Here is a 23,273-nt window from a genome sequence, read left to right on the forward strand (position 1 = left end):
GAAGCAGGCTTGGCTGCTCCGTTTTGGGGTCAATTTCATAAAAATTCAGGAATAGACTAAATTGAATCATTCTAGATTTACTATTAGGGGTATTGTAATTTCAATTGGGTTATTTGCCTATTCACTGGATCAAAATAAGGTTTAGGCTACGCATGACCTTTAGATCTATCCAAATAGCACAGGTATTTTTCAATTCTTGCCCATGTAGTTTAGAAAATTCCATTACTTATTCTATGCCATTGGATGAGATTAAAATAAGACAATTTGCAGACTACATCAGGCTACGTTTGCTCAGCAGATGGCGTGAATTTGCATGATAGAATTGGACCTTTCCAATACTTTCGCATTCCTTCATACACTTCTAGCTTTGAAACGCAAACCGGTGTTGAGTAATGTCAATGACCCTTCGAGCAAATTGGCAATTTCCAGAACATTAACAAATTCCAGCGTCACCATTCACAACGGTTCCCAACCCCCCTCTATCTAATGCAGGAAGTGACAGTTGTTCACATGTGCGCAGAGCGCATCAATTGCACAGCTCCTATTGGCATACGGGTGTTTTACAGTCACGAGACTATCCATGTATATATGACATCTGAGAAAGCGTTGCTCTGTTCAAACACTGATGAGGTACCACAAGCACGAGCAGAATATCCGGAGACGCACAGTTTCCAACTATAGACGGATCGCTAAAAACAAAACCTAGTTTATTGGCATTCACATAGGTCAGTAAACGAAGGCACGGACAAATCTCTTCAGCTGGGGTGGAAGGTGAGCGCATTTTTTCTCAAATATTTGGACGTTAATGTAGTCGCTGGTGATGGTTAATTTGGGTTCTCGGGGGGGGGGGCGAGGTCAACTCACGACCTCGGTGATCTTCAGGTCGGGAAAGTCGAGCTCTAGAATGATACCAGAGATCGGACTTTGAAATCTGAGTTGGATGACCATTTAAAAAAAACTATTCTCAGTCGGATCTCGTGTTTTTTTTTTCGAGTTCCAATTTTCCGTGAACGCAGTAATTGTGTGTGTTTAAATCCGCTGTAGCGTCTCGTTCCTGTCAGCGTCCCGAGCCCACGTATACCAGTGTTTCCAATTCCGGTCCTCGAGTACCCCAAACAGCACACATTTCTGTTGTTGTCACAGACAAAAACACATGATTCAACAAGTCATTGGCTTGATGACAAGTACATTCAGGTGTCCTTGTCCGGGGCCACACAAAAAATATGTGCTTGGGGTACCCGATGACTGGAGTTGGGAGCCGCTGTCACTTGACTATATTCTGTTGCAGCTGCGTATTTTAAGCCCTTCAGTCAGCTCAAACGAACGTCATCATAGGTATAGAATATTGTTTCAATGGGTGTCATATTAGTTATTGTTTTTGATCTATGTATAGGTAGGTACCTAGCACTTGATAATGAATCTGTGCCATTACATTACACATACGAGTCATTGGACGAAGGCGTCTTCATTAAGCGGGAGTTTTGATAAGAGCCCCGATAACGGCATCACGTAGTTCATCGACTCACAATTGGCCCAGCGTCGTTAGGGTAGGTTTTGGCCGGGGTAGGTGTCATTGTCAAATAATCGTTTTTGTTCTTAACTAACTTGCATAGTTAAAGTTTAAATACATACATATGGGATTGGAAGCATAACGACCTTATCTTCCATATCAGTGAGGAATAAAAGGTTAAATTGATACACACCTTTTGTAGGGTTAGTGTTCCCATATGGCCATATCTCCATGTTACAGTGCGTGTTTAGCATAACAGAAATAAGACAGAGGAACCACCAGTGCTAGTTAGCTATTTAGCATGTCAACAGAAGGCCGCCAGAAACCTGTTGTCACTGAACTCTGAAGCCGGTTAAAACAGTCTACAGTGTATATTTTGCATTTGCGACATTATTTGAATGTGATATGAAAGTAAAGGGCTTCATGTTTCTAAGAACCGTATCGCAATTGAGAAATCAATTCACGTTTAGATGGAGTATTTAGCTCCCAGAGACAGTCTCCCTCTGAAAATAACACACAAGGATCTTGGAGTAATGGTAGGCTCCTTAAGAGTACATCTTGGGCTAATAGGTACCATGCATTTATGCTGAAGGACAGGCCAATGTTTCCCTAACTTAGTTCAATGTTTTCAACCAGACAGTTCCTATGGTATTTGTTTTTGTCAGTGCAGCATTGGCATCAGTAGTATACAATATGCTAATGACACACCTTTGCTATAACATTTCAAGGAGATAGTTTACTTATTATCAAATCTAGAATGACAACACTATCTTCAATATTTACAGTTGAAGTCGGAAGGTTAGACACCTTAGCCAAAAACATTTAAACTCAGTTTTTCACAATTCCTGACATTTAATCATAGTAAAAATGCCCTGTCTTAGGTTGGGATGGCGTTCTTCGGCCTGCAAGCCTCCCCCTTTTTCCTCCAAACATAACGACGGTCATTATGGCCAAACGGTTCTATTTTTGTTTCATCAGACCAGAAGACATTTCTCCAAAAAGTCTGATATTGTCCCCCATGTGCAGTTGCAAACCGTAGTCTGGCTTTTTTATGGCGGTTTTGGAGCAGTGGCTTCTTCCTCACTAAACGGCCTTTCAGGTTATGTCAATATAGGACTTGTTTTACTGTGTATATAAATACGTTTGTACCTGTTTCCTCCAGCATCTTCACACGGTCCTTTGCTGTTGTTCTGGGATTGATTTGCACTTTTCGCACCAAAGCACGTTCATTTCTAGGAGACAGAACACATCTCCTTCCTGAGCAGTAGGATGACTGCATGGTCCCATGGTGTTTATACTTGCGTACTATTGATTGTACAGATGAATATGGTACTTTCAGGCGTTTGGAAATTGCTCCCAAGGATGAACCAGACTTGTGATGGTCTACAACAAAAAAATTCTGAGGTCTTGGCTGATTTATTTTTATTTTCCCATGATGTCCAGCAAAGAGACACTGAGTTTGAAGGTAGGCCTTGAAATACATCCACAGGTACACCTCCAATAGGCGAATTAACATCATTTGAGTCAATCAGAAGCTTCTAAAGCCATGACATAATTTTCTGTAATTTTCCAAGCTGTTTAAAGGCACAGTCAACTTAGTTTATGCAAACTTCTGACCCACTGGAATTGTGATACAATGAAATAATCTGTTCGTAAACAATTGTTGGAAAAATTACTTGTGTCATGCACAAGGTGGATGTCCTAACTGACTTGCCAAAACTATAGTTTGTTAACAAGAAATTTGTGGAGTGGTTGAAAAACAAGTTTTAATGACTCCAACCTAAGTCTACGTAAACTTCAATCACCACCTTCCGGAGACACCTGAAACCCCACCTCTTTAAGGAATACCTAGGATAGGATAAAGTAATCCTTCTCACCCCCCTTAAAAGATTTAGATGCACTATTGTAAAGTGGCTGTTCCACTGGATGTCATAAGGTGAATGCACCAATTTGTAAGTCGCTCTGGATAAGAGCGTCTGCTAAATGACTTAAATGTAAATGTAAACTTCCTACTTCAACTGTATCAATTGCCTTTCTTTGCCACTAAGCATATTACAGAACAATTAAGCACAGAGTATTTTACTGTAAGTAATGAGGCATAAAGAGAGCACAGTAACTATTAATTATGTCATTGAATTACCACCTCAACTGCCAGAAGATAGGGCCAACTCTGTCTAGCAGAGGACAGGAGTCCATTAAGATGCCTGAATTCCAGTGGGCTCACAGTGACTTTACAGCATGGTGCCACTAATCTGGGGATTGAATGCACATTGTGTTGTTCCCTATGTCACAGAAACCACGTTCTCACTAGATGCCAGTTATGAAAACGAGTTACATTTCATGTAGCCTACATACAGAAGTTATGCATGAATTAACTTGAATGTCTGATACTGTTTGTAAGTTCTATGCATCCCCATAACAACTCGACCCGATTCTTACCATCAGACTAATGTGAATCTAAAACAAGTTTGCTAGCCTTTTCCCCGTGCGTTTTACACAAAGGTAGGCAAAGAGTTCTTAGGAAAAGTTAATGATAGCCACTAGAATTAGGGAGAAGTACTGTCTCATTTCCCCCTACTTATCCCTGGCTGTAACTTTTTCACTAGTTGGCAAAGAAGTGAGTCATCATATTTTAGAACCTGCCCTGGGCCATAGGAACCTCTGTTAGTCAGTAGAAGTAGACTACTCTATCTTTCCTTTACACAGGCATTATTGATGAGGTTTGACTTCTTCATACTGGCCCATACACACTCTGGTTTGCGTAACACATCTGAAACAATGGCTATGATACAACTGCTATTCTTGTGACGCAACAGCGTTTGTCTGCACCAAAATATTGTCTCCACAAGAGCTGTGTAAACATTTTTGTTCAGACAAATGCTCTGTTTCGATCACAACAGTTTTGTCAAATGCGTTCTACATCAGTTCTACAATATGGGGGCGTTTAATACTATGGACTCTAGATAGTAGTCTGTAGTTGATCCAGTCAAATAGATTTCTAAGTGTGCAATAGTTATAAACTGCCTGGAAAAGTTGTGAGGCGCATACCATCGTTAGACATGAGATATTATGCTGGCCCCATGGGTATATTTCCAAACTCAAACAAAAATTGTTTTGTCTGATTTTACCACAGTTGGATTTGGCAATTTAATCAAACTTTCTGGGAAGATTTAACATCTTGGCACCCTTGTGTGCTCACTTGGGTTTCTAGTTTTCATGAATCCCCATGAAAGATCTTTTAATTGCTTTCATCAAATATTGTATCCAGAAGCTTCCACCTTGTAACGTATTTTGGCACAGCACTACAGTATAATGCTTAACAAACTGAAAATGTTTGTTTTAGTCTCGGCAACCCAGGATCAAATCTCACAAGATTGGGCCAAATCGGCCCACCCCCAGGTGCACCCAGGCAAAATTGTGATTCGCCAGAAATAATGAGTGACTCAAAAAAAACAGGAAACAGTCTACCAGTAGAAATGTTTCTCATAATCCATATCGCTCAGCCTACCGACAGATGTAACCTAACATTTGAATGTTTTGTCTTTCATGAGACTATAGCCTAACAAACTCAATGTGTTTTGTGTGAACTTTGTCTGCTTGGCTTACACACTGAGAACAAATGTCTTCAGTGTGCGTCTCTCTCCAATTCTAACCGGGTAGGTTCTGGGGCTAGGTACCTTATCTGCGTCTGTTCACACTAATAACCCCCCCTCAACCTAACCTCTGTACCTCAGCTGTCACTCACACAACTCAGTTACCCTAGCAACCAGCTGAAATGAGAACGCAAGAGTACATTTCCTGCACCTGGTTAGCAACATGAAATCTTGTTAAAATCTGTTTATATACTTTTTCAGCTTGTAGTTCGCTATCAAAATTGAACTGTTAAACGATGGGGAATAGTAGGCTGTTCGCCCCTTCTGCAGTTTGCCTGCCAACCTGGTCTTGGAGCATTTTGTATTATTCTGTATGTAAATCATACTCCATTTAGTATGATATGTTACGTTTCGTATGGTATGGACATCAACAAATTAATACATCAGTCATTTCATATATGTTAACAATTATAATTTGTATTTGTTACAAATTTGAAAAATATACAATATGTTATGAATTTGCAAATATACAATATGTTACCAACCACCCTAGGCCTTAAGTAACTATGATGGAAAATTTGTTGTGGAAATTCAACACCAGGGACACCTGAGGTCAATATTAAATGAATCGTCCTTTAATATCAGTGCGCTGGAGAGGTTCCAGCCAACTCAATGCACCATGTACACATGTCGGTCAGGAGCTCCCCCGGGGCAGTCCCGTTAGTTCTCTTATATACTGCTTACACAGACAAGTTATATTTGCATGATTTACATGATTTAATTATTCATCATTAATACATCATTAACTTTAGTTCCTGCATGTGACTGACCAATACCTCCACGAGGCTTCTTCGCTCCAAAGCTGGGACCTTGAAAATGAGATGCCTTTTGGTTCTCAAAACGATATTCTGGGTGAAATTGCTTATAGTGAGGATTCCTCCCAGGCACATTCAATCAGTCACTTGCATGAACACAGACATTGGTTATTAGAAAAGCACAAACATTTTCCATCACATTCCCTCTTATTTACATTTAAGTCATTTAGCAGACGCTCTTATCCAGAGCGACTTACAAATTGGTGCATTCACCTTATGACATCCAGTGGAACAGCCACTTTACAATAGTGCATCTAAATATTTTAAGGGGGGGGGTGAGAAGGATTACTTTATCCTATCCTAGGTATTCCTTAAAGAGGTGGGGTTTCAGGTGTCTCCGGAAGGTGGTGATTGACTCCGCTGTCCTGGCGTCGTGGGGAGTTTGTTCCACCATTGGGGGCCAGAGCAGCGAACAGTTTTGACTGGGCTGAGCGGGAACTGTACTTCCTCAGTGGTAGGGAGGCGAGCAGGCCAGAGGTGGATGAACGCAGTGCCCTTGTTTGGGTGTAGGGCCTGATCAGAGCCTGGAGGTACTGAGGTGCCGTTCCCCTCACAGCTCCGTAGGCAAGCACCATGGTCTTGTAGCGGATGCGAGCTTCAACTGGAAGCCAGTGGAGAGAGCGGAGGAGCGGGGTGACGTGAGAGAACTTGGGAAGGTTGAACACCAGACGGGCTGCGGCGTTCTGGATGAGTTGTAGGGGTTTAATGGCACAGGCAGGGAGCCCAGCCAACAGCGAGTTGCAGTAATCCAGACGGGAGATGACAAGTGCCTGGATTAGGACCTGCGCCGCTTCCTGTGTGAGGCAGGGTCGTACTCTGCGGATGTTGTAGAGCATGAACCTACAGGAACGGGCCACCGCCTTGATGTTAGTTGAGAATGACAGGGTGTTGTCCAGGATCACGCCAAGGTTCTTAGCGCTCTGGGAGGAGGACACAATGGAGTTGTCAACCGTGATGGCGAGATCATGGAATGGGCAGTCCTTCCCCGGGAGGAAGAGCAGCTCCGTCTTGCAGAGGTTCAGCTTGAGGTGGTGATCCGTCATCCACACTGATATGTCTGCCAGACATGCAGAGATGCGATTCGCCACCTGGTCATCAGAAGGGGGAAAGGAGAAGATTAATTGTGTGTCGTCTGCATAGCAATGATAGGAGAGACCATGTGAGGTTATGACAGAGCCAAGTGATTTGGTGTATAGCGAGAATAGGAGAGGGCCTAGAACAGAGCCCTGGGGGACACCAGTGGTGAGAGCGCGTGGTGAGGAGACAGATTCTCGCCACGCCACCTGGTAGGAGCGACCTGTCAGGTAGGACGTAATCCAAGCGTGGGCCGCGCCGGAGATGCCCAACTCGGAGAGGGTGGAGAGGAGGATCTGATGGTTCACAGTATTGAAGGCAGCCGATAGGTCTAGAAGGATGAGATCACCCACTCTGATAATTATCATGACATTTTATTAATTTGGTTATTACTTAAACTATCAAAGTATTAAACAATCCACACGTAAAACAGACACAGACACTTTCAAACCCTTCATTCTGGGTTGTACAATCCAATTAGTAAAACCATGGCTTAAGACCTTTGCTTCAAACAGTTACACATGTTTCATTACACAATTTCATTTATGGATTCAAGCAATGACATTTCAGCCGTAGCTTTTGTCACGAGTGGCATGTTGATGACGGATCGGTATCTCAATGCATTTTTTGTCTAAATTACTATACATTTTGCAGTGTGCAGACCTCCACAATTAACCTGATACCACAAGTGAACTATTTTAAACAAGCCTATATCCATTATGGACACGGTTGACCACACCCTCCCTCCCGGCACTTGTTCTTCTGCCACCTATATTTTCCTCAGATAATGATAGTGTTCTTAGAATTCAATACCGCTCAGGAAGGAGATGTGTTCGGTCTCCTAGAGGTGAACGTACTTTGGTGCGAAAAGTGCAAATCAATCCCAGAACAACAGCAAAGGACCTTGTGAAGATGCTGGAGGAAATGGGTACAAAAGTATCTATATCCACAGTAAAACGAGTCCTATATTGACATAACTGAAAGGCAAGGAGGAAGCCACTGCTCTAAAACTGCCATTAAAAAGCAAGGCTACGGTTAGCAACTGCACATGGGGACAAAGATTGTACTTTTAGGAGAAATGTCCTCTGGTCTGATGAAACAAAATTAGAACTGTTTGGCCCTAATGACCATAACTATGTTTGGAGGAAAAAGGGGGCGGCTTGCAAGTCAAAGAACACCATCCCAACCATGAAGCACTGGGATGGCAGCATCATGCTGTGGGGGTGCTTTGCTGCAGGTGGGACTGCACTTCACAAAATAGATAATTTTCCTACCTCATGAAGCTATGTGGATATATTGAAGCAATATCTGAAGACATCAGTCAGAAAGTTAAAGCTTGATCGCAAATGGGTCTTCCAAATGGACAATTATCCCAAGCATACTTCCAAAGTTGTGGCAAAATGACTTAAGGACAACAAAGTCAAGGTATTGGAGTGGCCATCACAAAGCCCTGAACTCAATCCCATAGAACATTTTTGGGCAGAACTGAAAAAGCATGTGCAAGCAAGGAGGCCTACAAACCTAACCTCCGTAACACCAGCCCTGTCCGGAGGAATGGGCCAAAATTCACCCAACTTGATTGTGGGAAGCTTGTGGAAGGCTACCCAAAACGTTTGACCAAAGTTAAGCAATTTAAAGGCAATACACTCAATTAGTATTTGGTAGCATGTGAGCTTCTGACCCACTGGGAATGTGATATAGCTGTGATAAAGCTGAAATGTATAATTCTCTCTCGTATTATCATGAGATTTCACATTCTTAAAATAAAGTGGTGATCCTAAGAGGGAATTTTTACTAGGATTAAATGTCAGGAATTGTGAAACTGGACTGCACATTGATGTTGCATTATTGATGTTGCATTGTCCCCAATAAATAAATAAATTAATTAACTAAATTTTCTATGTTCATGCAAGTAACAATGTGCCTGGGAGGAATCCTCACTATCAGTATCTGCAATTTGGCAGTACACCCAGAACATTGTTTAGAGAACGGAAGCTGATATCTCAGTTTCAAGGTCTCTGCTCGGAGAGAAGAAGCCTCGTGAGGTATTGGTCATTCACATGCATGAACCAAACGTTAGTGATCTATTAATTGTGAATAATGAATAAGAAAAATCATGCAAATATGACTTGTCTGTGTAAGCAGCATATAGGAGATCTAACTGGACTAACCCGAGGGAGCTCACTTCAGACCGGTACTTTATGCAACTAAGTTTGACTGTGACCTCTCCAGCTTGCTGTTAATAAGGAATGATTCATTTCAATATTAACTTCGAGTGTCCCTGTGTTGAATTTCCACGACAACCATCTGTCTTATGTAACCATACCAAACGTAACATATTTGGGTGTCCCGGATTACTATGTTACGTCGAGTCTGAGACCAGGCTGTGCCTGCCAATGCATTATTGTCCCAATTCACGTTTTGACAACTGAATGGGAACTTGCCTGCCTGCCCGCCCATTTGATCGACGCCAAATGCATTTGACCGACAACTAGGAAAATGGGATACCTGGTCAGTTGCACAACTGAAATCTGTCTTCCGCATTTAACCCAAACTCTCTGAATCAAAACTAAGAGATATGCTAACTGTAACAGTGGTTCAGCATAGCTAACTAGCAAAGAGATTCACATGTCTTGCTTGCTCACCAAATGACACCTGCATACCTTATCTAACTAGTCACACACAAAAAAAAAACGGTATGGCGGGACAGTCGGCCACTCGTCCAATGACAACATCCTCCCAGCAGCTAGCTAGCTAACGTTAGGATCCGTGTATTTAGCTTGCTACATAAATTCAAACTGAAACCGTGCATCCCGAATGGGTGGAGGAACCAAGCAATGTTCCAGGTCAGCTGTGATTTTACATTATAGCAATATTTCTTGGACTACCAAGACATGTGTTGGTGAATTATATTAATCATGCATTGAACTGCATCTATCTATTCTGCCAACAATTCCTTACTCTACATCAGCGGTTCCCAAACTAAGGGTTGCGACCCCATGTGGGGTCACCTGACGTGAAAATGGTGTCGTGGGAGAATTGACAAAATACTGAGAACAATGTACACCTTTTATTTGCATATACATGCATACAGTCAAAAGTTTGGAAACACCTTCTCATTCAAGGGTTTCTTTATTGTTATTATTTTCTACATTGTAGAATAATAGTGAAGACATCAACTATGAAATAACACATGGAATCATGTAGTAACCAAAAAAGTGTTAAACAAATCAAGATACATTTTTATATTAGAGATTCTTCATAGTAGCCACCGTTTGCTTTGATGACAGCTTTGCACACCAATTTCACGAGGTAGTCACCTGGAATGCATTTCAATTAACAGGTGTGCCTTAAGTTCATTTGTGGAATTTGTTTCCTTTAATGCGTTTGAGCCAATCAGTTGTCGTGACATGGTAGGGGAGGTATACAGAAGATATCCCTATTTTGAAAAAGACCAAGTCCATATTATGTCAAGAACAGCTCAAATAAGCAAAGAAATTACAGTCCACTACTTTCAGACATGAAGGTCAGTCAATCTGGAACATTTCAAGAACTTTGAAAGTTTCTTCAAGTGCAGTCACAAAAGACATCAAGCTCTATGATGCAACTGGCTCTCATGAGGACCGCCATAGGAAAGGAAGACCCAGAGTTACCTCCGCTGCAGAGGATCAGTTCGAGTTACCAGCCGCAGAAATTGCAGCCCAAATAAATGCTTCAGAGTTCAAGTAAGACATATCTCAACATCAGCTGTTCAGTGGAGACTGCGTGAATCAGGCTTTCATGGTTGAATTATTGCAGAAAAAAACACTATAGGACACCAATAAGAAGAAGAGACTTGCTTGGGCCAAGAAACACGAGCAATTGACATTAGACTGGTATAAATTCGTCCTTTGGTCTGATGAGTCCAATTTTGAGATTTTTGGTCTTTGTGTGATGCAGAGTAGGTGAACGGATGATCTCCGCATGTGTGGTTCCCACTGGGAAGCATGGAGGAGGAGGTGTGACGCTGTGGGGGTGCTTTGCTGGTGACTGTCAGTGATTTGATTTTAAAATTCAAGGCACATTTAACCAGCATGACTATCCACAGCATTCTGCAGCGATACACCATCCCATCTGGTTTGCGCTTAGTGGGAATATCATTTGTTTTTCAACAGGAAAATTACCCATCAAACCTTCATGCTGTGTACAGGATATTTGAACAAGGAGAGTGATGCAGCACTCCATCAGATGACCTGGCCTCCACAATTACCTGACCTCAACCCAATTGAGATGGTTTGGGATGAGTTGGACCACAGAGTGAAGGAAAAGCAGCCAACAAGTGCTCAGCATATGTGGGAACTCCTTCAAGACGGTTGGGAAAGCATTCCAGGTGAAGCTGGTTGAGAATTCAAAGAGTGTGCAAAGCTGTCATCGGAAAGGGTGGCTACTTTGAATAATCTAAAATATATTTAATTTTTTTGTTTACTACATAATTCCATGTGTTATTTCATAGATTTGTCTTTATTATTCTACAATGTAGAAAATTGTAAAAATAAAGAAACCCTTGAATGAGTAGGTGTCTCAACTTTTAACTGTATCTCATTATTCTTGAATGTCAGTCATTCATGCCTCATGAGCTTTTTTCAACTGTCCTACCCCAACAGCACCCAAAATATAAGCTTTCTTCATCCCCGTTGTTTGTAAACGATGTAATTATAAACAAATACTGTATAGCCTCAACACCACTCTGTATAGCTGGGATAATTGATATTGTGAATAGACGGTACCACAGACTGATGCATTAAACCTAAACTCGGCAACCAAGGACCACTTGGACATCGTCAATTTTTACGATGCTGCGCGATGATCCTCAGCTTGGCAACAAAAATAATAGCAATGGTGGTGGGGCGGCCTGTGGCGCCATTTCCCCCTACTGCTGATTCTGTCTTTATTGTAGGATTGTTGCATTTGACTAAGGTAATGTCTAGGGCATCACTTTATAAACTTGTGACATTATTATAACTCAACTGTTTGGCCATTCGTCTAATAACATGGCACATTTGTTTTGCCATCTAACAACTCCAAACTAATTGGTCATGATGACTTGCATTTCCTGTCCATTAGTCAGCAGTCTAGCTCTATGCCTGGCCACTGTAACAGTTCAATACTGTCGAACGAATGGCATCGATCATTGCATTGAGTAGGGATCTGATGCACTGAGGCATTGGGATTGATTGACCCACATTCAGAGCTCAGACGTGCACTCGCACAGGTAGCTGTCAAACACTGACTGTGTTCTAATCCATTAGCTAGAATGGACATGAGGGAGACTTTCAGTACATGTGCCTTGAGTCAAGACATTGAGATTGTTGACAGAGTCATGAGATGGGTCAGTGGCCAGGGCAATATCAGAGTAGGAGTGCTGATCTAGAATCAGTTCTCCTGTCCATGAGATCTTATTCACAATGGTCTAAATGCCAAGATTAATCCTAGATCAGCAGTTAAATTCTGAAACATTTTATGAATATAGGTCCTGTGCTCATCTGAATGTCTATTGAGCATGACTCCTATTCATGATCTAGTTCTATTGGAAGGGTGCGAGGGGGGACGAGGGGAAGGACCGAGCAAGCGAAGGAAAATGATAAACGAGAGGGAAAGAGTGTAGGATGAAGAGAGGCGTGTATCCCCTGCTCTGGGACAGCAACACTGACCAGGCCTGCTAGAGGTTTACCATCACTGTGCCAACCAGGAGGTGCATGAGGCATCTGCCCCTCCCCCAAAAAACACACACGCTCACATACACTAACAGAGCAGAAAAGGGCACAGAGGTTATTAATAGCAAACAAACAAACAGGATACAACTGGACTCCCAGTGGAACTGGTAACTGATTGCTCTACAAAGTTGATTTCATTGTTTACTAGTTTGTTTGTGGTTAAGAACATATTACTTGACTAATATCCTTCATGTATCAGTTTGTTTTCAACCTGGGCTTGGGGTCACATGTTTATGCCGTATTTCTATCTTTGGTAAGTATTGTTTGATATAGTAGACATGGCTATTAGCTTTGAACATGTCTACGACTTTCGTTGGTCGTGTTTTCTCCGTCTATCTTCGACGAACTTGGGCTGCTCTACGGTTTCAGCTTTAGTTGAGGACCAGGCTGATTTGACCCATAAGTAGTGTGCTGTGGAGTAATGGTGTTTGTTTACCTGGTTTGTGTATCTACTGTAAGCTATGTCAGTTAGTGTAAGACAAGTGAAGTTTTTTTTTTTTAAGGTCATTTGAAGGCCATTGTAAACAGCAGAGATTCTCCCACTGTCAATTAATATGTAAACAGATCTGTCTCTCTGGCTGCGTTTACACACCCAGGCCAATTTTAATGTTTACCACTATTTGGTCTTTTGACAAATCGCATTAGATCTTTTCACATCAGATCTTTTTCAGAGCTGATCTGATCTGAAGTCAAAAGACCAATTAGTGAAAAATAATATAATAAACTGGCTGCCTGTGTACATGCAGCGTGTGTTTCTCGCTCTCTTTCAGCCAGGATTTAACACTTGGCAGGTTCATAGCTTTTGGAATAACAACATTTTATGGTTTAGTATGGATTGTATGACCGTGACTACAGTGTAGTAATTATTTATTTTTGATATGCGACAACAGACTAACTGCTACAGTAAGGTACTCACGGCTATGTCCTAAATGGCATCCTATTCCCTATATAGTGCACTACGTTTGACCAGAGCCCATGGTTAAAAGTAGTGCACTATAATGGGAATAGGATACCATTTAGGACATACACTCAAGAGCATAGCGCTTTACTTCAGTTCTGTCCTCACTGCTCTGGCTGTCTACAATTTGAGATCTGCTGTCTCGGGGACTTCCATTGGGCTACATAGAAATAGAAACCCTTACAAAAGATCCACCTTGAGCTATGCACGTTTTACCTGGTAATCTTGCTCAATAGGGCATGTCCTGTTTTGATGACTGGAGTTTTGGATCTCTCTCTCTCTCTCTCAACTTTCTTTGTTTCACAATGCTCCATTTGTACTCTTTTAAACATCTGATGTGATTTCCAAATAAACCGGGAATACCAGGCCTCGGGCAGAGACCTAGTCGCGTTATGACTGTTACTTAGTCATGGATGTTTCATTAAGTGTTGAACAGTGTGAGGCCACAGTAAGGAAATCATGCAGACTTTCTCCCGGTGTTGTGTGAAGGATCTCCTGTTAGACCAGGGGCCTTATGCATCGAGCATTTCGGAGTAGGAGTGCGGATCTAGAATCAGGCCCCTCCCTGTGTAGGTCATCTTAATCTTTGTGATCTGAAGTCTACGCTGAGACACTCGATAAACACAGCTCTTGCTCTCTATAGGTTTCCCTTCCTATACCCCCTGTAGCACCCACTAGGTGCCCTATATACACCCACTAGGTATACTTTGTATGCTCTATACATTCTAGGAAATATCTAATCTGCTGCTACACTAAAAAGAAACATCTAAATACAACATGTAAAGTGTTGGTCCCATGTTTCATGAGCTGAAATAAAATATCCCAGAAATGTTCCATTCGCACAAAGCTTATTTCTCTCAATGTTGTGCACAGATTTGTATACATCTGTTAGTGAGCATTTCTCCATTGCCAAGATAATCCATCCACCTCACAGGTGTGGCATATCAAGAAGCTGATGTAAGCAGCATGATCATTACACAGGTGCATCTTGGGCTGGGGACAACAAAACGGCACTCTAAAATCTGCCGTTTTGTCACAACACAATGCCACAGATATCAAATTTTGAGGGAGTGTGCAATTGGCATGCTGACTGCAGGAATGTCTACCAGAGCTGTTACCAGATTATTTAATGTTAATTTCTCTACCATAAGCCGCCACCACGTCATTTTGGAGAATTTGGCAGTACGTACATCTGGCCTCAACTGCAGACCACGTGTAACTGTGCCAGCCAAGGACCTCCACATCCAGCTTCTTCGCCTTCATTAGAAACCGTCTCAGGGAAGCTCATCTGTGTGCTCGTTGTCCTCACCAGGGTCATGACCTCACTGCAGTTTAGCGTCGTAACCGAATTCAGTGGGCAAATGCTCACCTTTTGATGACCACTGACGTTGCTGGAGAAGTGTGTTCTTCATGGACGAATCCCAGTGTCGTGCTGCTTGAGGCAAATCGTGGTCACACCAGATACTGACTGATTTTTCTGATCCACATCCCTACTTAAAATTAAAATAAAAAATATATGTTGGTCACAGATTCATATCTGTATTCCCAGGCATGTGAAATCCACAGATTAGAGCCTAATTAATTTATTTTAATTGACTGATTTCATATTTTTTTTCTTTTTTTATGAACTGTAACTCAGTAAAATCTTTGAAATTGTTGCAGTTTGCATGTTAAAAGTTAATTTCTAAATATGAAGGCTACATTGACGCTTTCGGGTGCGTGAGGAATAGCCGCTCGGATTGGAGAGGAAGCAGAGCGCAAGTTAAGCTTTCCTGATTAACTGGGCCTGCCTGGAGCATATGTGACCACATCCTCATTATTATTATTTTTATAGGACGCCTTGGGAGAATAATGATCTGCAACAGACAGCAAGTCTCTGTATCAAGTTTTTTTTTAAATACAGCCAGACTGGCCTGCTAAGGTGTCTTTCTAGACCTTATAAACTGTCGACTAGACCCACAACCGACCCAAATTAAATATTAAAATCACAGGAATTTTGCGCCGCTATTGAAAATGACGTTTTCACTGCAGCTGGGAGTAGAATTTTTGTACTCACTTGAAAACAATAATGCAATTATTCATTGCATTGTGGTGTTGTAGGCTAGTCTAGGTAGGATCATTTGTATTGTCCCTAAACAAGATCAATAGGGGAGCTTTTCGAGCTGCGTGTCTCTTGTCTTCACTATATTATTTCATGCGCAATGAGGGACCTGGCCTCTCTGCTGCCTATCAGCTATTCCTATTTATTGTAGTGGATTTATATTAAAAATGGATGCAGCTTTGAATGCGTTTTATATGTGGTATTATGCTAGTTAGCCTATTGCAGATCTGGACAAACGATCCACCTTTGCTGAATATACTGTTACACTGGTAGATTATACTGACCTGTGGTATAGTAAAAGTTAGCTCACAGAAAAGCATAAGGGAAGTGCCAAAACATATAAGGGGACGTACATGCAAGCACATGAGGAAATCTGGCTAGTATGGAAGAAATTCTATAGTAAAATCTCCAAAAGAGAGAATGTAAACCATGAGGGGAAATGCACTACCCTCCCCTGTGCCTAATTTAAAAAAATAACCGCACAAAAAAAGATGGACTTCCCCTATTTTTGGAACCCCCCCCAGTAAATGTTGATCTGTCCCTAATGTTACAACTGTCACATGTTTGGAAAGTGGTCAGACACACACCCACTTTTGCATGAAATCAACCTGTTTTTAAAGAGGATTTTAGAAATTTTCCCCATGACAATAGTTGATGTCAGTGATAGATACTGTATGTTAATTGAGTTGTAATTGGACCGTTAATATGTGAAATTAATAAAGGGTGTACAGTGTGACTTGGGGTGTCAGTGGTGGTTGAACGTGTGGTACGGGAGTGTTTAACACTGCTGGTGGATCATGCAGATGACTACTGGGGCTGTAAATTGACAGGGGAAGACGACGTCCCATAGAGATCCACTTTGGCGTTTATTCTTTTCAAAGCTGCCCCTCATTGGCCACATTAAGTAGCGAGGAAATGGAAGAGTTGTATGGGATGGAAGTACTGTATATCTGGGCATGTTTCGCCTGGTACTCCAGGCCGCCTATGATATCAGTAAAGAAATGCTTATGGAAAGGGTGTTACTTGGGCGTTTTGGCTGTGGCTTCAGATCTTCATTCGTCCATATGCAATCGTAAATCACACTTTCATTCTTACTTATATTGGCAGGCCAGGGTATCCACTCTACCCCATCAGTATGTAACGTTAGAGCTAATGTTAGCTTAAGTCTTGTCCCCAGCTCGCCCTCCTTTCTTTCTCATCTTTCTCTCGCGCTCTCTCTTTCTCTCTCTTGCGCTCGCTCTCAAGAGGGCTCTATTTTAAGGGCAGTTGATTACATTGTTTAGTTGTGCCACCCTGTGAAACCCTGCCCCCTCCCCCCTTCTATCCTCACCCCACTGAGCCTGGAGGGAGGGAGGGAGGGAGGGAGGGGAGGTTTCTTAGCTGTCACACATGGCTGCCTCTGTCACGGCCCCACTTTGTTGTGCTTTTCCCCTCATTGAGTTCCTCCACATTGTGTTTGTTTTTTTAAAACGGCGCTTTGCTCCCTCTGCAGAGCGACGGCTGTCTAGAAGAAGGAACCAGAGAAAACAGCCATGACAGAATACTACCAGATCTTAGGGGTCCAGAGAAACGCTTCGGCCGAGGACATTAAAAAAGCGTGAGTACCCAGTGTTCGGAATGGTCTCTTTTTTTTACACGCATGTCGAATTTAGTAGTGTGGGACACACTCTTTAGGATGTAGTAGACTAATTATAGAAACGGAGAGAGCGCTAACCGCTAATGCTTTAGAAAGTTTCCACTTTTCTCACTCCGCTTCCTGTAACCTGGCTGAGTACCGCTGTCGCAAACCTTCCTGCATGCTCACACACCGACAGACCCACTGAGCAGCCCCGCTCACGCACCGTGACCAAGGTTTCCTATTGTCTTTTGTGAACGTTTTGCCAGTAATGTGTTGTGAATGACGGACTCGCGCACCCCTCTTTTTAAAACTGCGGTATGATTGTGAGATGATGATCTGCCCTTTTGTGCTGCTAGGCTTGGGAATCTACGGTATGTATTTTTAGGGTTTAAGTTAGTGCCGACTCCACTGTGAAGGGAGTGTTTTTCCTCTTTTCGTTTTTCAGTTTAAGTGTTGAATACAATGGTAACATAACCGTCTGTCACTAAATTAACCGAGAAGTGGTCTTTTAAACACAAGCGAACTGTTTTTTCACTTTCAGTTTCAACGCTGACTAGGTCAATTGTGTAACCCAATCTCTCTGATACACTGGGCTACCCACTTCTAACCCTGCCAATTTGAACTGCTTTACCTCAATCTTGGAACCTCTTCGCACTTAATAGACTAACTGTAAAAATATACACATATTACTCAAATGTAAATTTGTGCGCATACTACATCTCGACCTCTACCTCCGGAGGTAGTTCATGACACTCGCCAGACAGTTGTTCCCCTTGAAGCAGGGCAGTGTAAACAGAGTTGTCTCGTTAAGCTAACACACCTACGGTGTATATGGTAATGGCATAGCATTGTTTTTGAAAAGGCTTCAACTTAATAGACATTTTCCTAATATTTGAATCATGTTTTTATTAAGTTTTAACTTGAAATTGCAGTAACAGCCTGCTACATTTGATTTTTTTTTATTTAACCTTGTATTTAACTAGGCAAGCCCGTTAAGAACAAATTCTTATTTACAATGACTGCCTAGGAACAGTGGGTTAACTGCTTTTGTTCAGGGGCAGAACGACAGATTTTTACCTTGTTAGCTCAGGGATTCGATCTAGTAACCTTTCGTTTACGCTGTAACTGCCGGCTGCACTGAGCCACGTAACTATGGGAGCCCATCCCCCATTCCTTATCTGGTAGCAGGCTAACATAACCAACTCCGAACCTTAGTTGTAAGCTTATAATGTAGTAATAAACCAGCTGTAAAAAAATATTTTTTTTATATTGGCTCTGATGGTGACCAGATTATTATATCAGGTCATATTGTTTAAACATAAAACTCCTGTCCCAGGGAGGATGAATACCCCTTAGACAGAGACAACTGCAGTTGAACAAAAACTAACAGGGTTGAGATCGCCATATGCAGGGTTGCATCATGTAGGCCTTTGCGTCAGTAATTAAAAACGATACTCATACACTGTCATCACTATTGTCATGAATGATTTAATCCCAGTCAATCATTTTGGATTAAAAAGGCCGAGGTAGCCTAGCCACCCAACGTGTGATTATCAACCGCATTCACATTTTCTCCGAACACAAAAAACGTTTGCCTATTTCAGGCTATATATCCATTGCTTAGGCTATAAAAACATGGTGTTACATTTCCCCTGGCCCCTGTGGGATCAGAGCGCATGGGCTTCTCTAGGTTACCTGCAGCTATGGTTGTTATCGGTAGGGTACAGTTGATCAGATTTAAAAAATAATTGGTGGCGGGTATGGGCCTCCATATAAAACAGCTTGTCGTGAGGAATTCACAGATTAAAAAAATAAATAAATAAATAAAATTTAATCCACGTTTTAGTCGCAATTTGCTTTTACCACATGTAATGATTTGCATTACATTGACAAAAAATGAAGCCTGTTTTTTTTTTAAATGTAAGGTACTTTTTACATTTGTGTGAGAGGGTTAATCGTTCATTTTGGATAGGCTAATTTTATGTGATGAAGACATGCTGTAGCAATTGTCTGAACATGATTTTGATTTGTTTAATATGGTTTGGTTGCATTATTCAATCGTTTTAATGTTTTAGAAGAAAAGTCTGTCATTGTTGAATACTTTGTTTACTGGATAGTGGCTACTATGATATTTACAGTCAATTTGAGCTGCGGACCAAGAATGTCGCGTTGCCAGCCGCCAGGCAAGAATGTCATGTGAATTGTAAAGTAAAATTCTTTCTTTCAGACTCTCCTTCATATCTCGCCTTATACCGTTTTACTATACTGACTCCTTTATTGAGTATTTAAAAATATATATTTTTGTATTTGTTGGTTTGGCAATGCCACTGTCAGCCAGAGAAATATGCTGAGAAGGATTATCACCACAGCAAGCAATGTACTTGGAGTCAAACAGACAGGCCTAGATGAGATCTTTAAGGTCAGGGCCCTCCAAGGCTCACAAAATCCCCTTGTACCTGGACTTTTAACTCCTCCCCTCTGGGTGCAGGCATAGGGCACCCCTCGGCATGAAAAAAATAACTAGACAATAATTTGTGCCAGGTGTGATATCCCTCCTAAATAGCTACGGCTAATGGTCCTATCGACCCATTAAGGCCAGCAGGACAAAGTCAGTCAAGTAAAGTAACAAGAAAACCCCTGTTTACACCTCTCTGTGACAGTTAGTTACAGGATGAAGTAGTTTGCAGACAGACATAAGCTCTTCTGAAAAATGCACAGGAAAAGCACTTAAGTATTTGTACCTGTATTCTCTCATGCAGGCCCGGTCCTGGCTGTTCTGCCGCCCACTGATTATCATGCCAATTTAGCCCACGAGTTGAAACCAATGATGTATGCTATATACTCAAAAGTATGTGGACACCCCTTCAAATGAGTGGTTTCGACTATTTCAGCCACACCCGTTGCTGACAGGTGTGTAAAATTGAGCACATAGCCATGCAATCTCCATAGACCAACATTGCCAGTAGAATGGCCTTACTGAAGAGCTCAGTGACTTTCAACATGCCACTATCATAGGATGCCACCTTTCCAACAAGTCAGTAAGTCAAATTTCTGCCCAGCTAGAGCTACCCCGGTCAACTGTTAGTGCTGTTATTGTGAAGTGGAAAGGTCTTGGAGCAAAAACGTCTCGGCTGCAAAGTGGTAGGCCACACAAACTCACAGAACCGGACCTCTGAGTGCTGAAGTGCATACTGCGTAGAAATCACCCGTCCTCGGTTGCAACGCTCACTACCCACTTCCAAACGGCCTCTGGAAGCAACGTCAGGGAGTGTCATGATATGGATTTGCATGTCCCAGCAGCCAAACACCAACCTAAAATCAGTGGAAGCGCATCTCTGTCATGATGAATCACTCTTCACCATCTGGCAGTCCAACGGACAAATCTGGGTTTGGCAGATGCCAGGAGAGCACTAGCTTGCCTGACTGCATAGTGCCCAACTGTACAATTTGGTGGAGGAGGAATAATAGTCAGGGGCTGTTTTTCATGGTTCAGGCTAGGCCCCTTATTTCCAGTGAAGGGAAATCTTAACACTACAGCATGCAATGAAATTCTAGACGATTCTGTGCTTCCAACTTTGGCCACAGTTTTGGGGAAGGCCCGTAACTGTTTCAGCATGACAATGCCCCGTTCAAAATGCGAGGTCCGTACAGAAATGGTTTGTCGAGATCTGTGTGGAAGAACTTGACTGGCCTGCACAGAGCCCTGACCTCAACCCCATTGAACTCCTTTGGGAGGAATTGGAATACCGACTGCGAGCCAGGTCTAATTGCCCAACGTCAGTGCCCGATCTCACTAATGCTCTCGTGGCAAGTCCCCGCAGCAATGTTCCAACATCTAGTGGAAAGCTTTCCCAGAAGAGTGGAGGGTGTTATAGCAGCAAAGGGGGTCCAACTCTATATTAATGCCTGTGATTTTGGAATGAGCACATGTCCACATATTTTTGGTCATGTACTGTATATAGAAAGCATTCACACCCCTTTACTTTTTCCACATTTAGTTGTTTCAGCCTGAATTTAAAATGGATAAAATCTCAATTTTATGTCAAAGTGGAATTATGTTTTTTGCATATTTCACAAATGTATTAAAAGCTGAAAGGTCTTCAGTCAATAAGTATTCAACCACTTTATAACACATACTGTCCACATACTTTTGTTCATGTAGTGTATATAAACCCTGGATGACTGGCAGGGGGCGCTGTATTAAAGCCATCGCTCAGCCATCTTGGTACTCCGCCATTGTAAAAAAGATTTTGGAAGCTTTACAAATGCATTTATTAATGTCTACGTTCGTTTTTGACACTTGTTAATGCATAGGGCTTACTTTTAAATTATTATTTTAGCTAAACATACAAATAAGTATATATAAACATTTTCCTTAGTGTTTTTGTCTTTTGAAACATTTTAATTGAAATACTGTAGCATTCCAATACCCTTTACTGGGGAGTACCAATATGGCTGACCGATGGTTACTAAGACTCAATGGCCAATAGATGGCAATCCAGGCTTTATATACATCATTGGTTGAAATTCCTGGACAGCAGTTGTGAGGAGCCTGATTCTTCCATTCCAGATATTGTCCATTTAACTTTGACCTTTCCTGTTTTTAGCGTTGTGAATATGACATGTTAACAAACATCACAGCACATTTTTATTTGATTGGGACACCATTATAGGTTAGCTATTTGATCGGAGAAACATGCATGATGTACAAAGTATCTGTCTCATGACATCGTCCAAAATATATCTCCAATCTGTAGGCTACAGAAAACTGCACTTTTTTTTGTACCGTAGGCTACAGGCTACGTGATTTATGGTCTTTTTTTTTTACGGAACATTGTGGAGAGACTCAGCAGTGCGTCTCTCTCCAACAACACCGTTGAGTGTTAAATGGATAATAATTTGCTCCCCTGCCCTTTGACAAAGTGGATAGGCCTACTGCTTATCATGGGGCGGCATCAGCGCTCACCGAAGTAACCCATATGCCACTGACTGAGAGAAATTTACATTGTTTTGGGGCAGAATTCTTTAAGGTATGTGTGTTGCAAGTCTTGGTTAGTTTAGCTCGGGAAATGCAGCCCCAGGCCAATCTGCCGCCCCCGGCAGCTGACTAATCGTTCCTATTAGGCTGGCCTGCCCTGCCTTCAGGTGAGACTGCTGCCTTACGACCAAGATGGGGTTTACCTCGGGCCTGAAGCACCCCACCAGTGCTCTTGTTGTTTTCCTTTTTTGATTTTGTCTTTCACCTGTAGGTGAGTTTGGACACCCTTTTTACAGGGGCCGTATGTAATCCAGCATCTGTGTAGAAGTGCTGCTCTATAAAATCAGTTTAGCCTTTTAGATCACCATTTTAATAAGATTACATGGACAGGGAAGACCTCGTCCTAGATCAGCACTCCTCCACAGAGACGCTTGACTCCTATGGCCCGAGGTCTGCATGGAGTCCTAGGTCTTAATGTGCTCCTTCTCAGCAGAATATATTGTCATAAAATGATAAATCCCTACTCTGTGGTCTCTATGCAGCCTTATGGAGGAGTTCTGAGTCAGGCCCATCCTCCATAGTGTCTGTACCTGTGTCTGTAACGGCACCCTAGTTTCTATTTAGTGTGGGTCAAATTTGGTGCACCCGCTCCTCCCGTCACATTCTGTTCAAGGTCCCCAAAGCGCACACATCCCTGGGTCGCTCCTCTTTTCACTTCGCTGCAGCTAGCGACTGGAACGAGCTGCAACAAACACTTAAACTGGACCGTTTTTGTCTCCATCTCTTCAAAGACTCAATCATGGACACTCTTAC

At 42.1% G+C, this 23,273-nt stretch overlaps 1 protein-coding gene across 8 annotated transcripts in view; it reads left to right on the forward strand.

Annotated features, from left to right (window-relative positions):
- Window positions 1-598: 598 nt before the first annotated feature.
- dnajb6b (DnaJ heat shock protein family (Hsp40) member B6b) overlaps window positions 599-23,273 on the forward strand; it is a 42,298-nt gene continuing 19,623 nt past the window's right edge. For 2 of the 8 annotated variants that reach the window (XM_035760540.2, XM_035760554.2), the window contains exons 1-2: window positions 599-771; window positions 17,357-17,461. In XM_035760540.2, the coding sequence (XP_035616433.1) occupies window positions 17,397-17,461 (65 nt within the window). In that variant the 5' untranslated portion in view covers window positions 599-771; window positions 17,357-17,396. Of the gene's footprint in view, window positions 772-12,848; window positions 12,913-13,036; window positions 13,059-17,356; window positions 17,462-23,273 lie in introns of those variants that run through there. The other 6 variants (XM_035760523.2, XM_035760547.2, XM_035760562.2 and 3 more) reach the window with 5 other exon arrangements.

Source organism: Oncorhynchus keta, chromosome 4 (genome assembly GCF_023373465.1).
Source record: "Oncorhynchus keta strain PuntledgeMale-10-30-2019 chromosome 4, Oket_V2, whole genome shotgun sequence".
Lineage (NCBI taxonomy): Eukaryota > Metazoa > Chordata > Actinopteri > Salmoniformes > Salmonidae > Oncorhynchus > Oncorhynchus keta.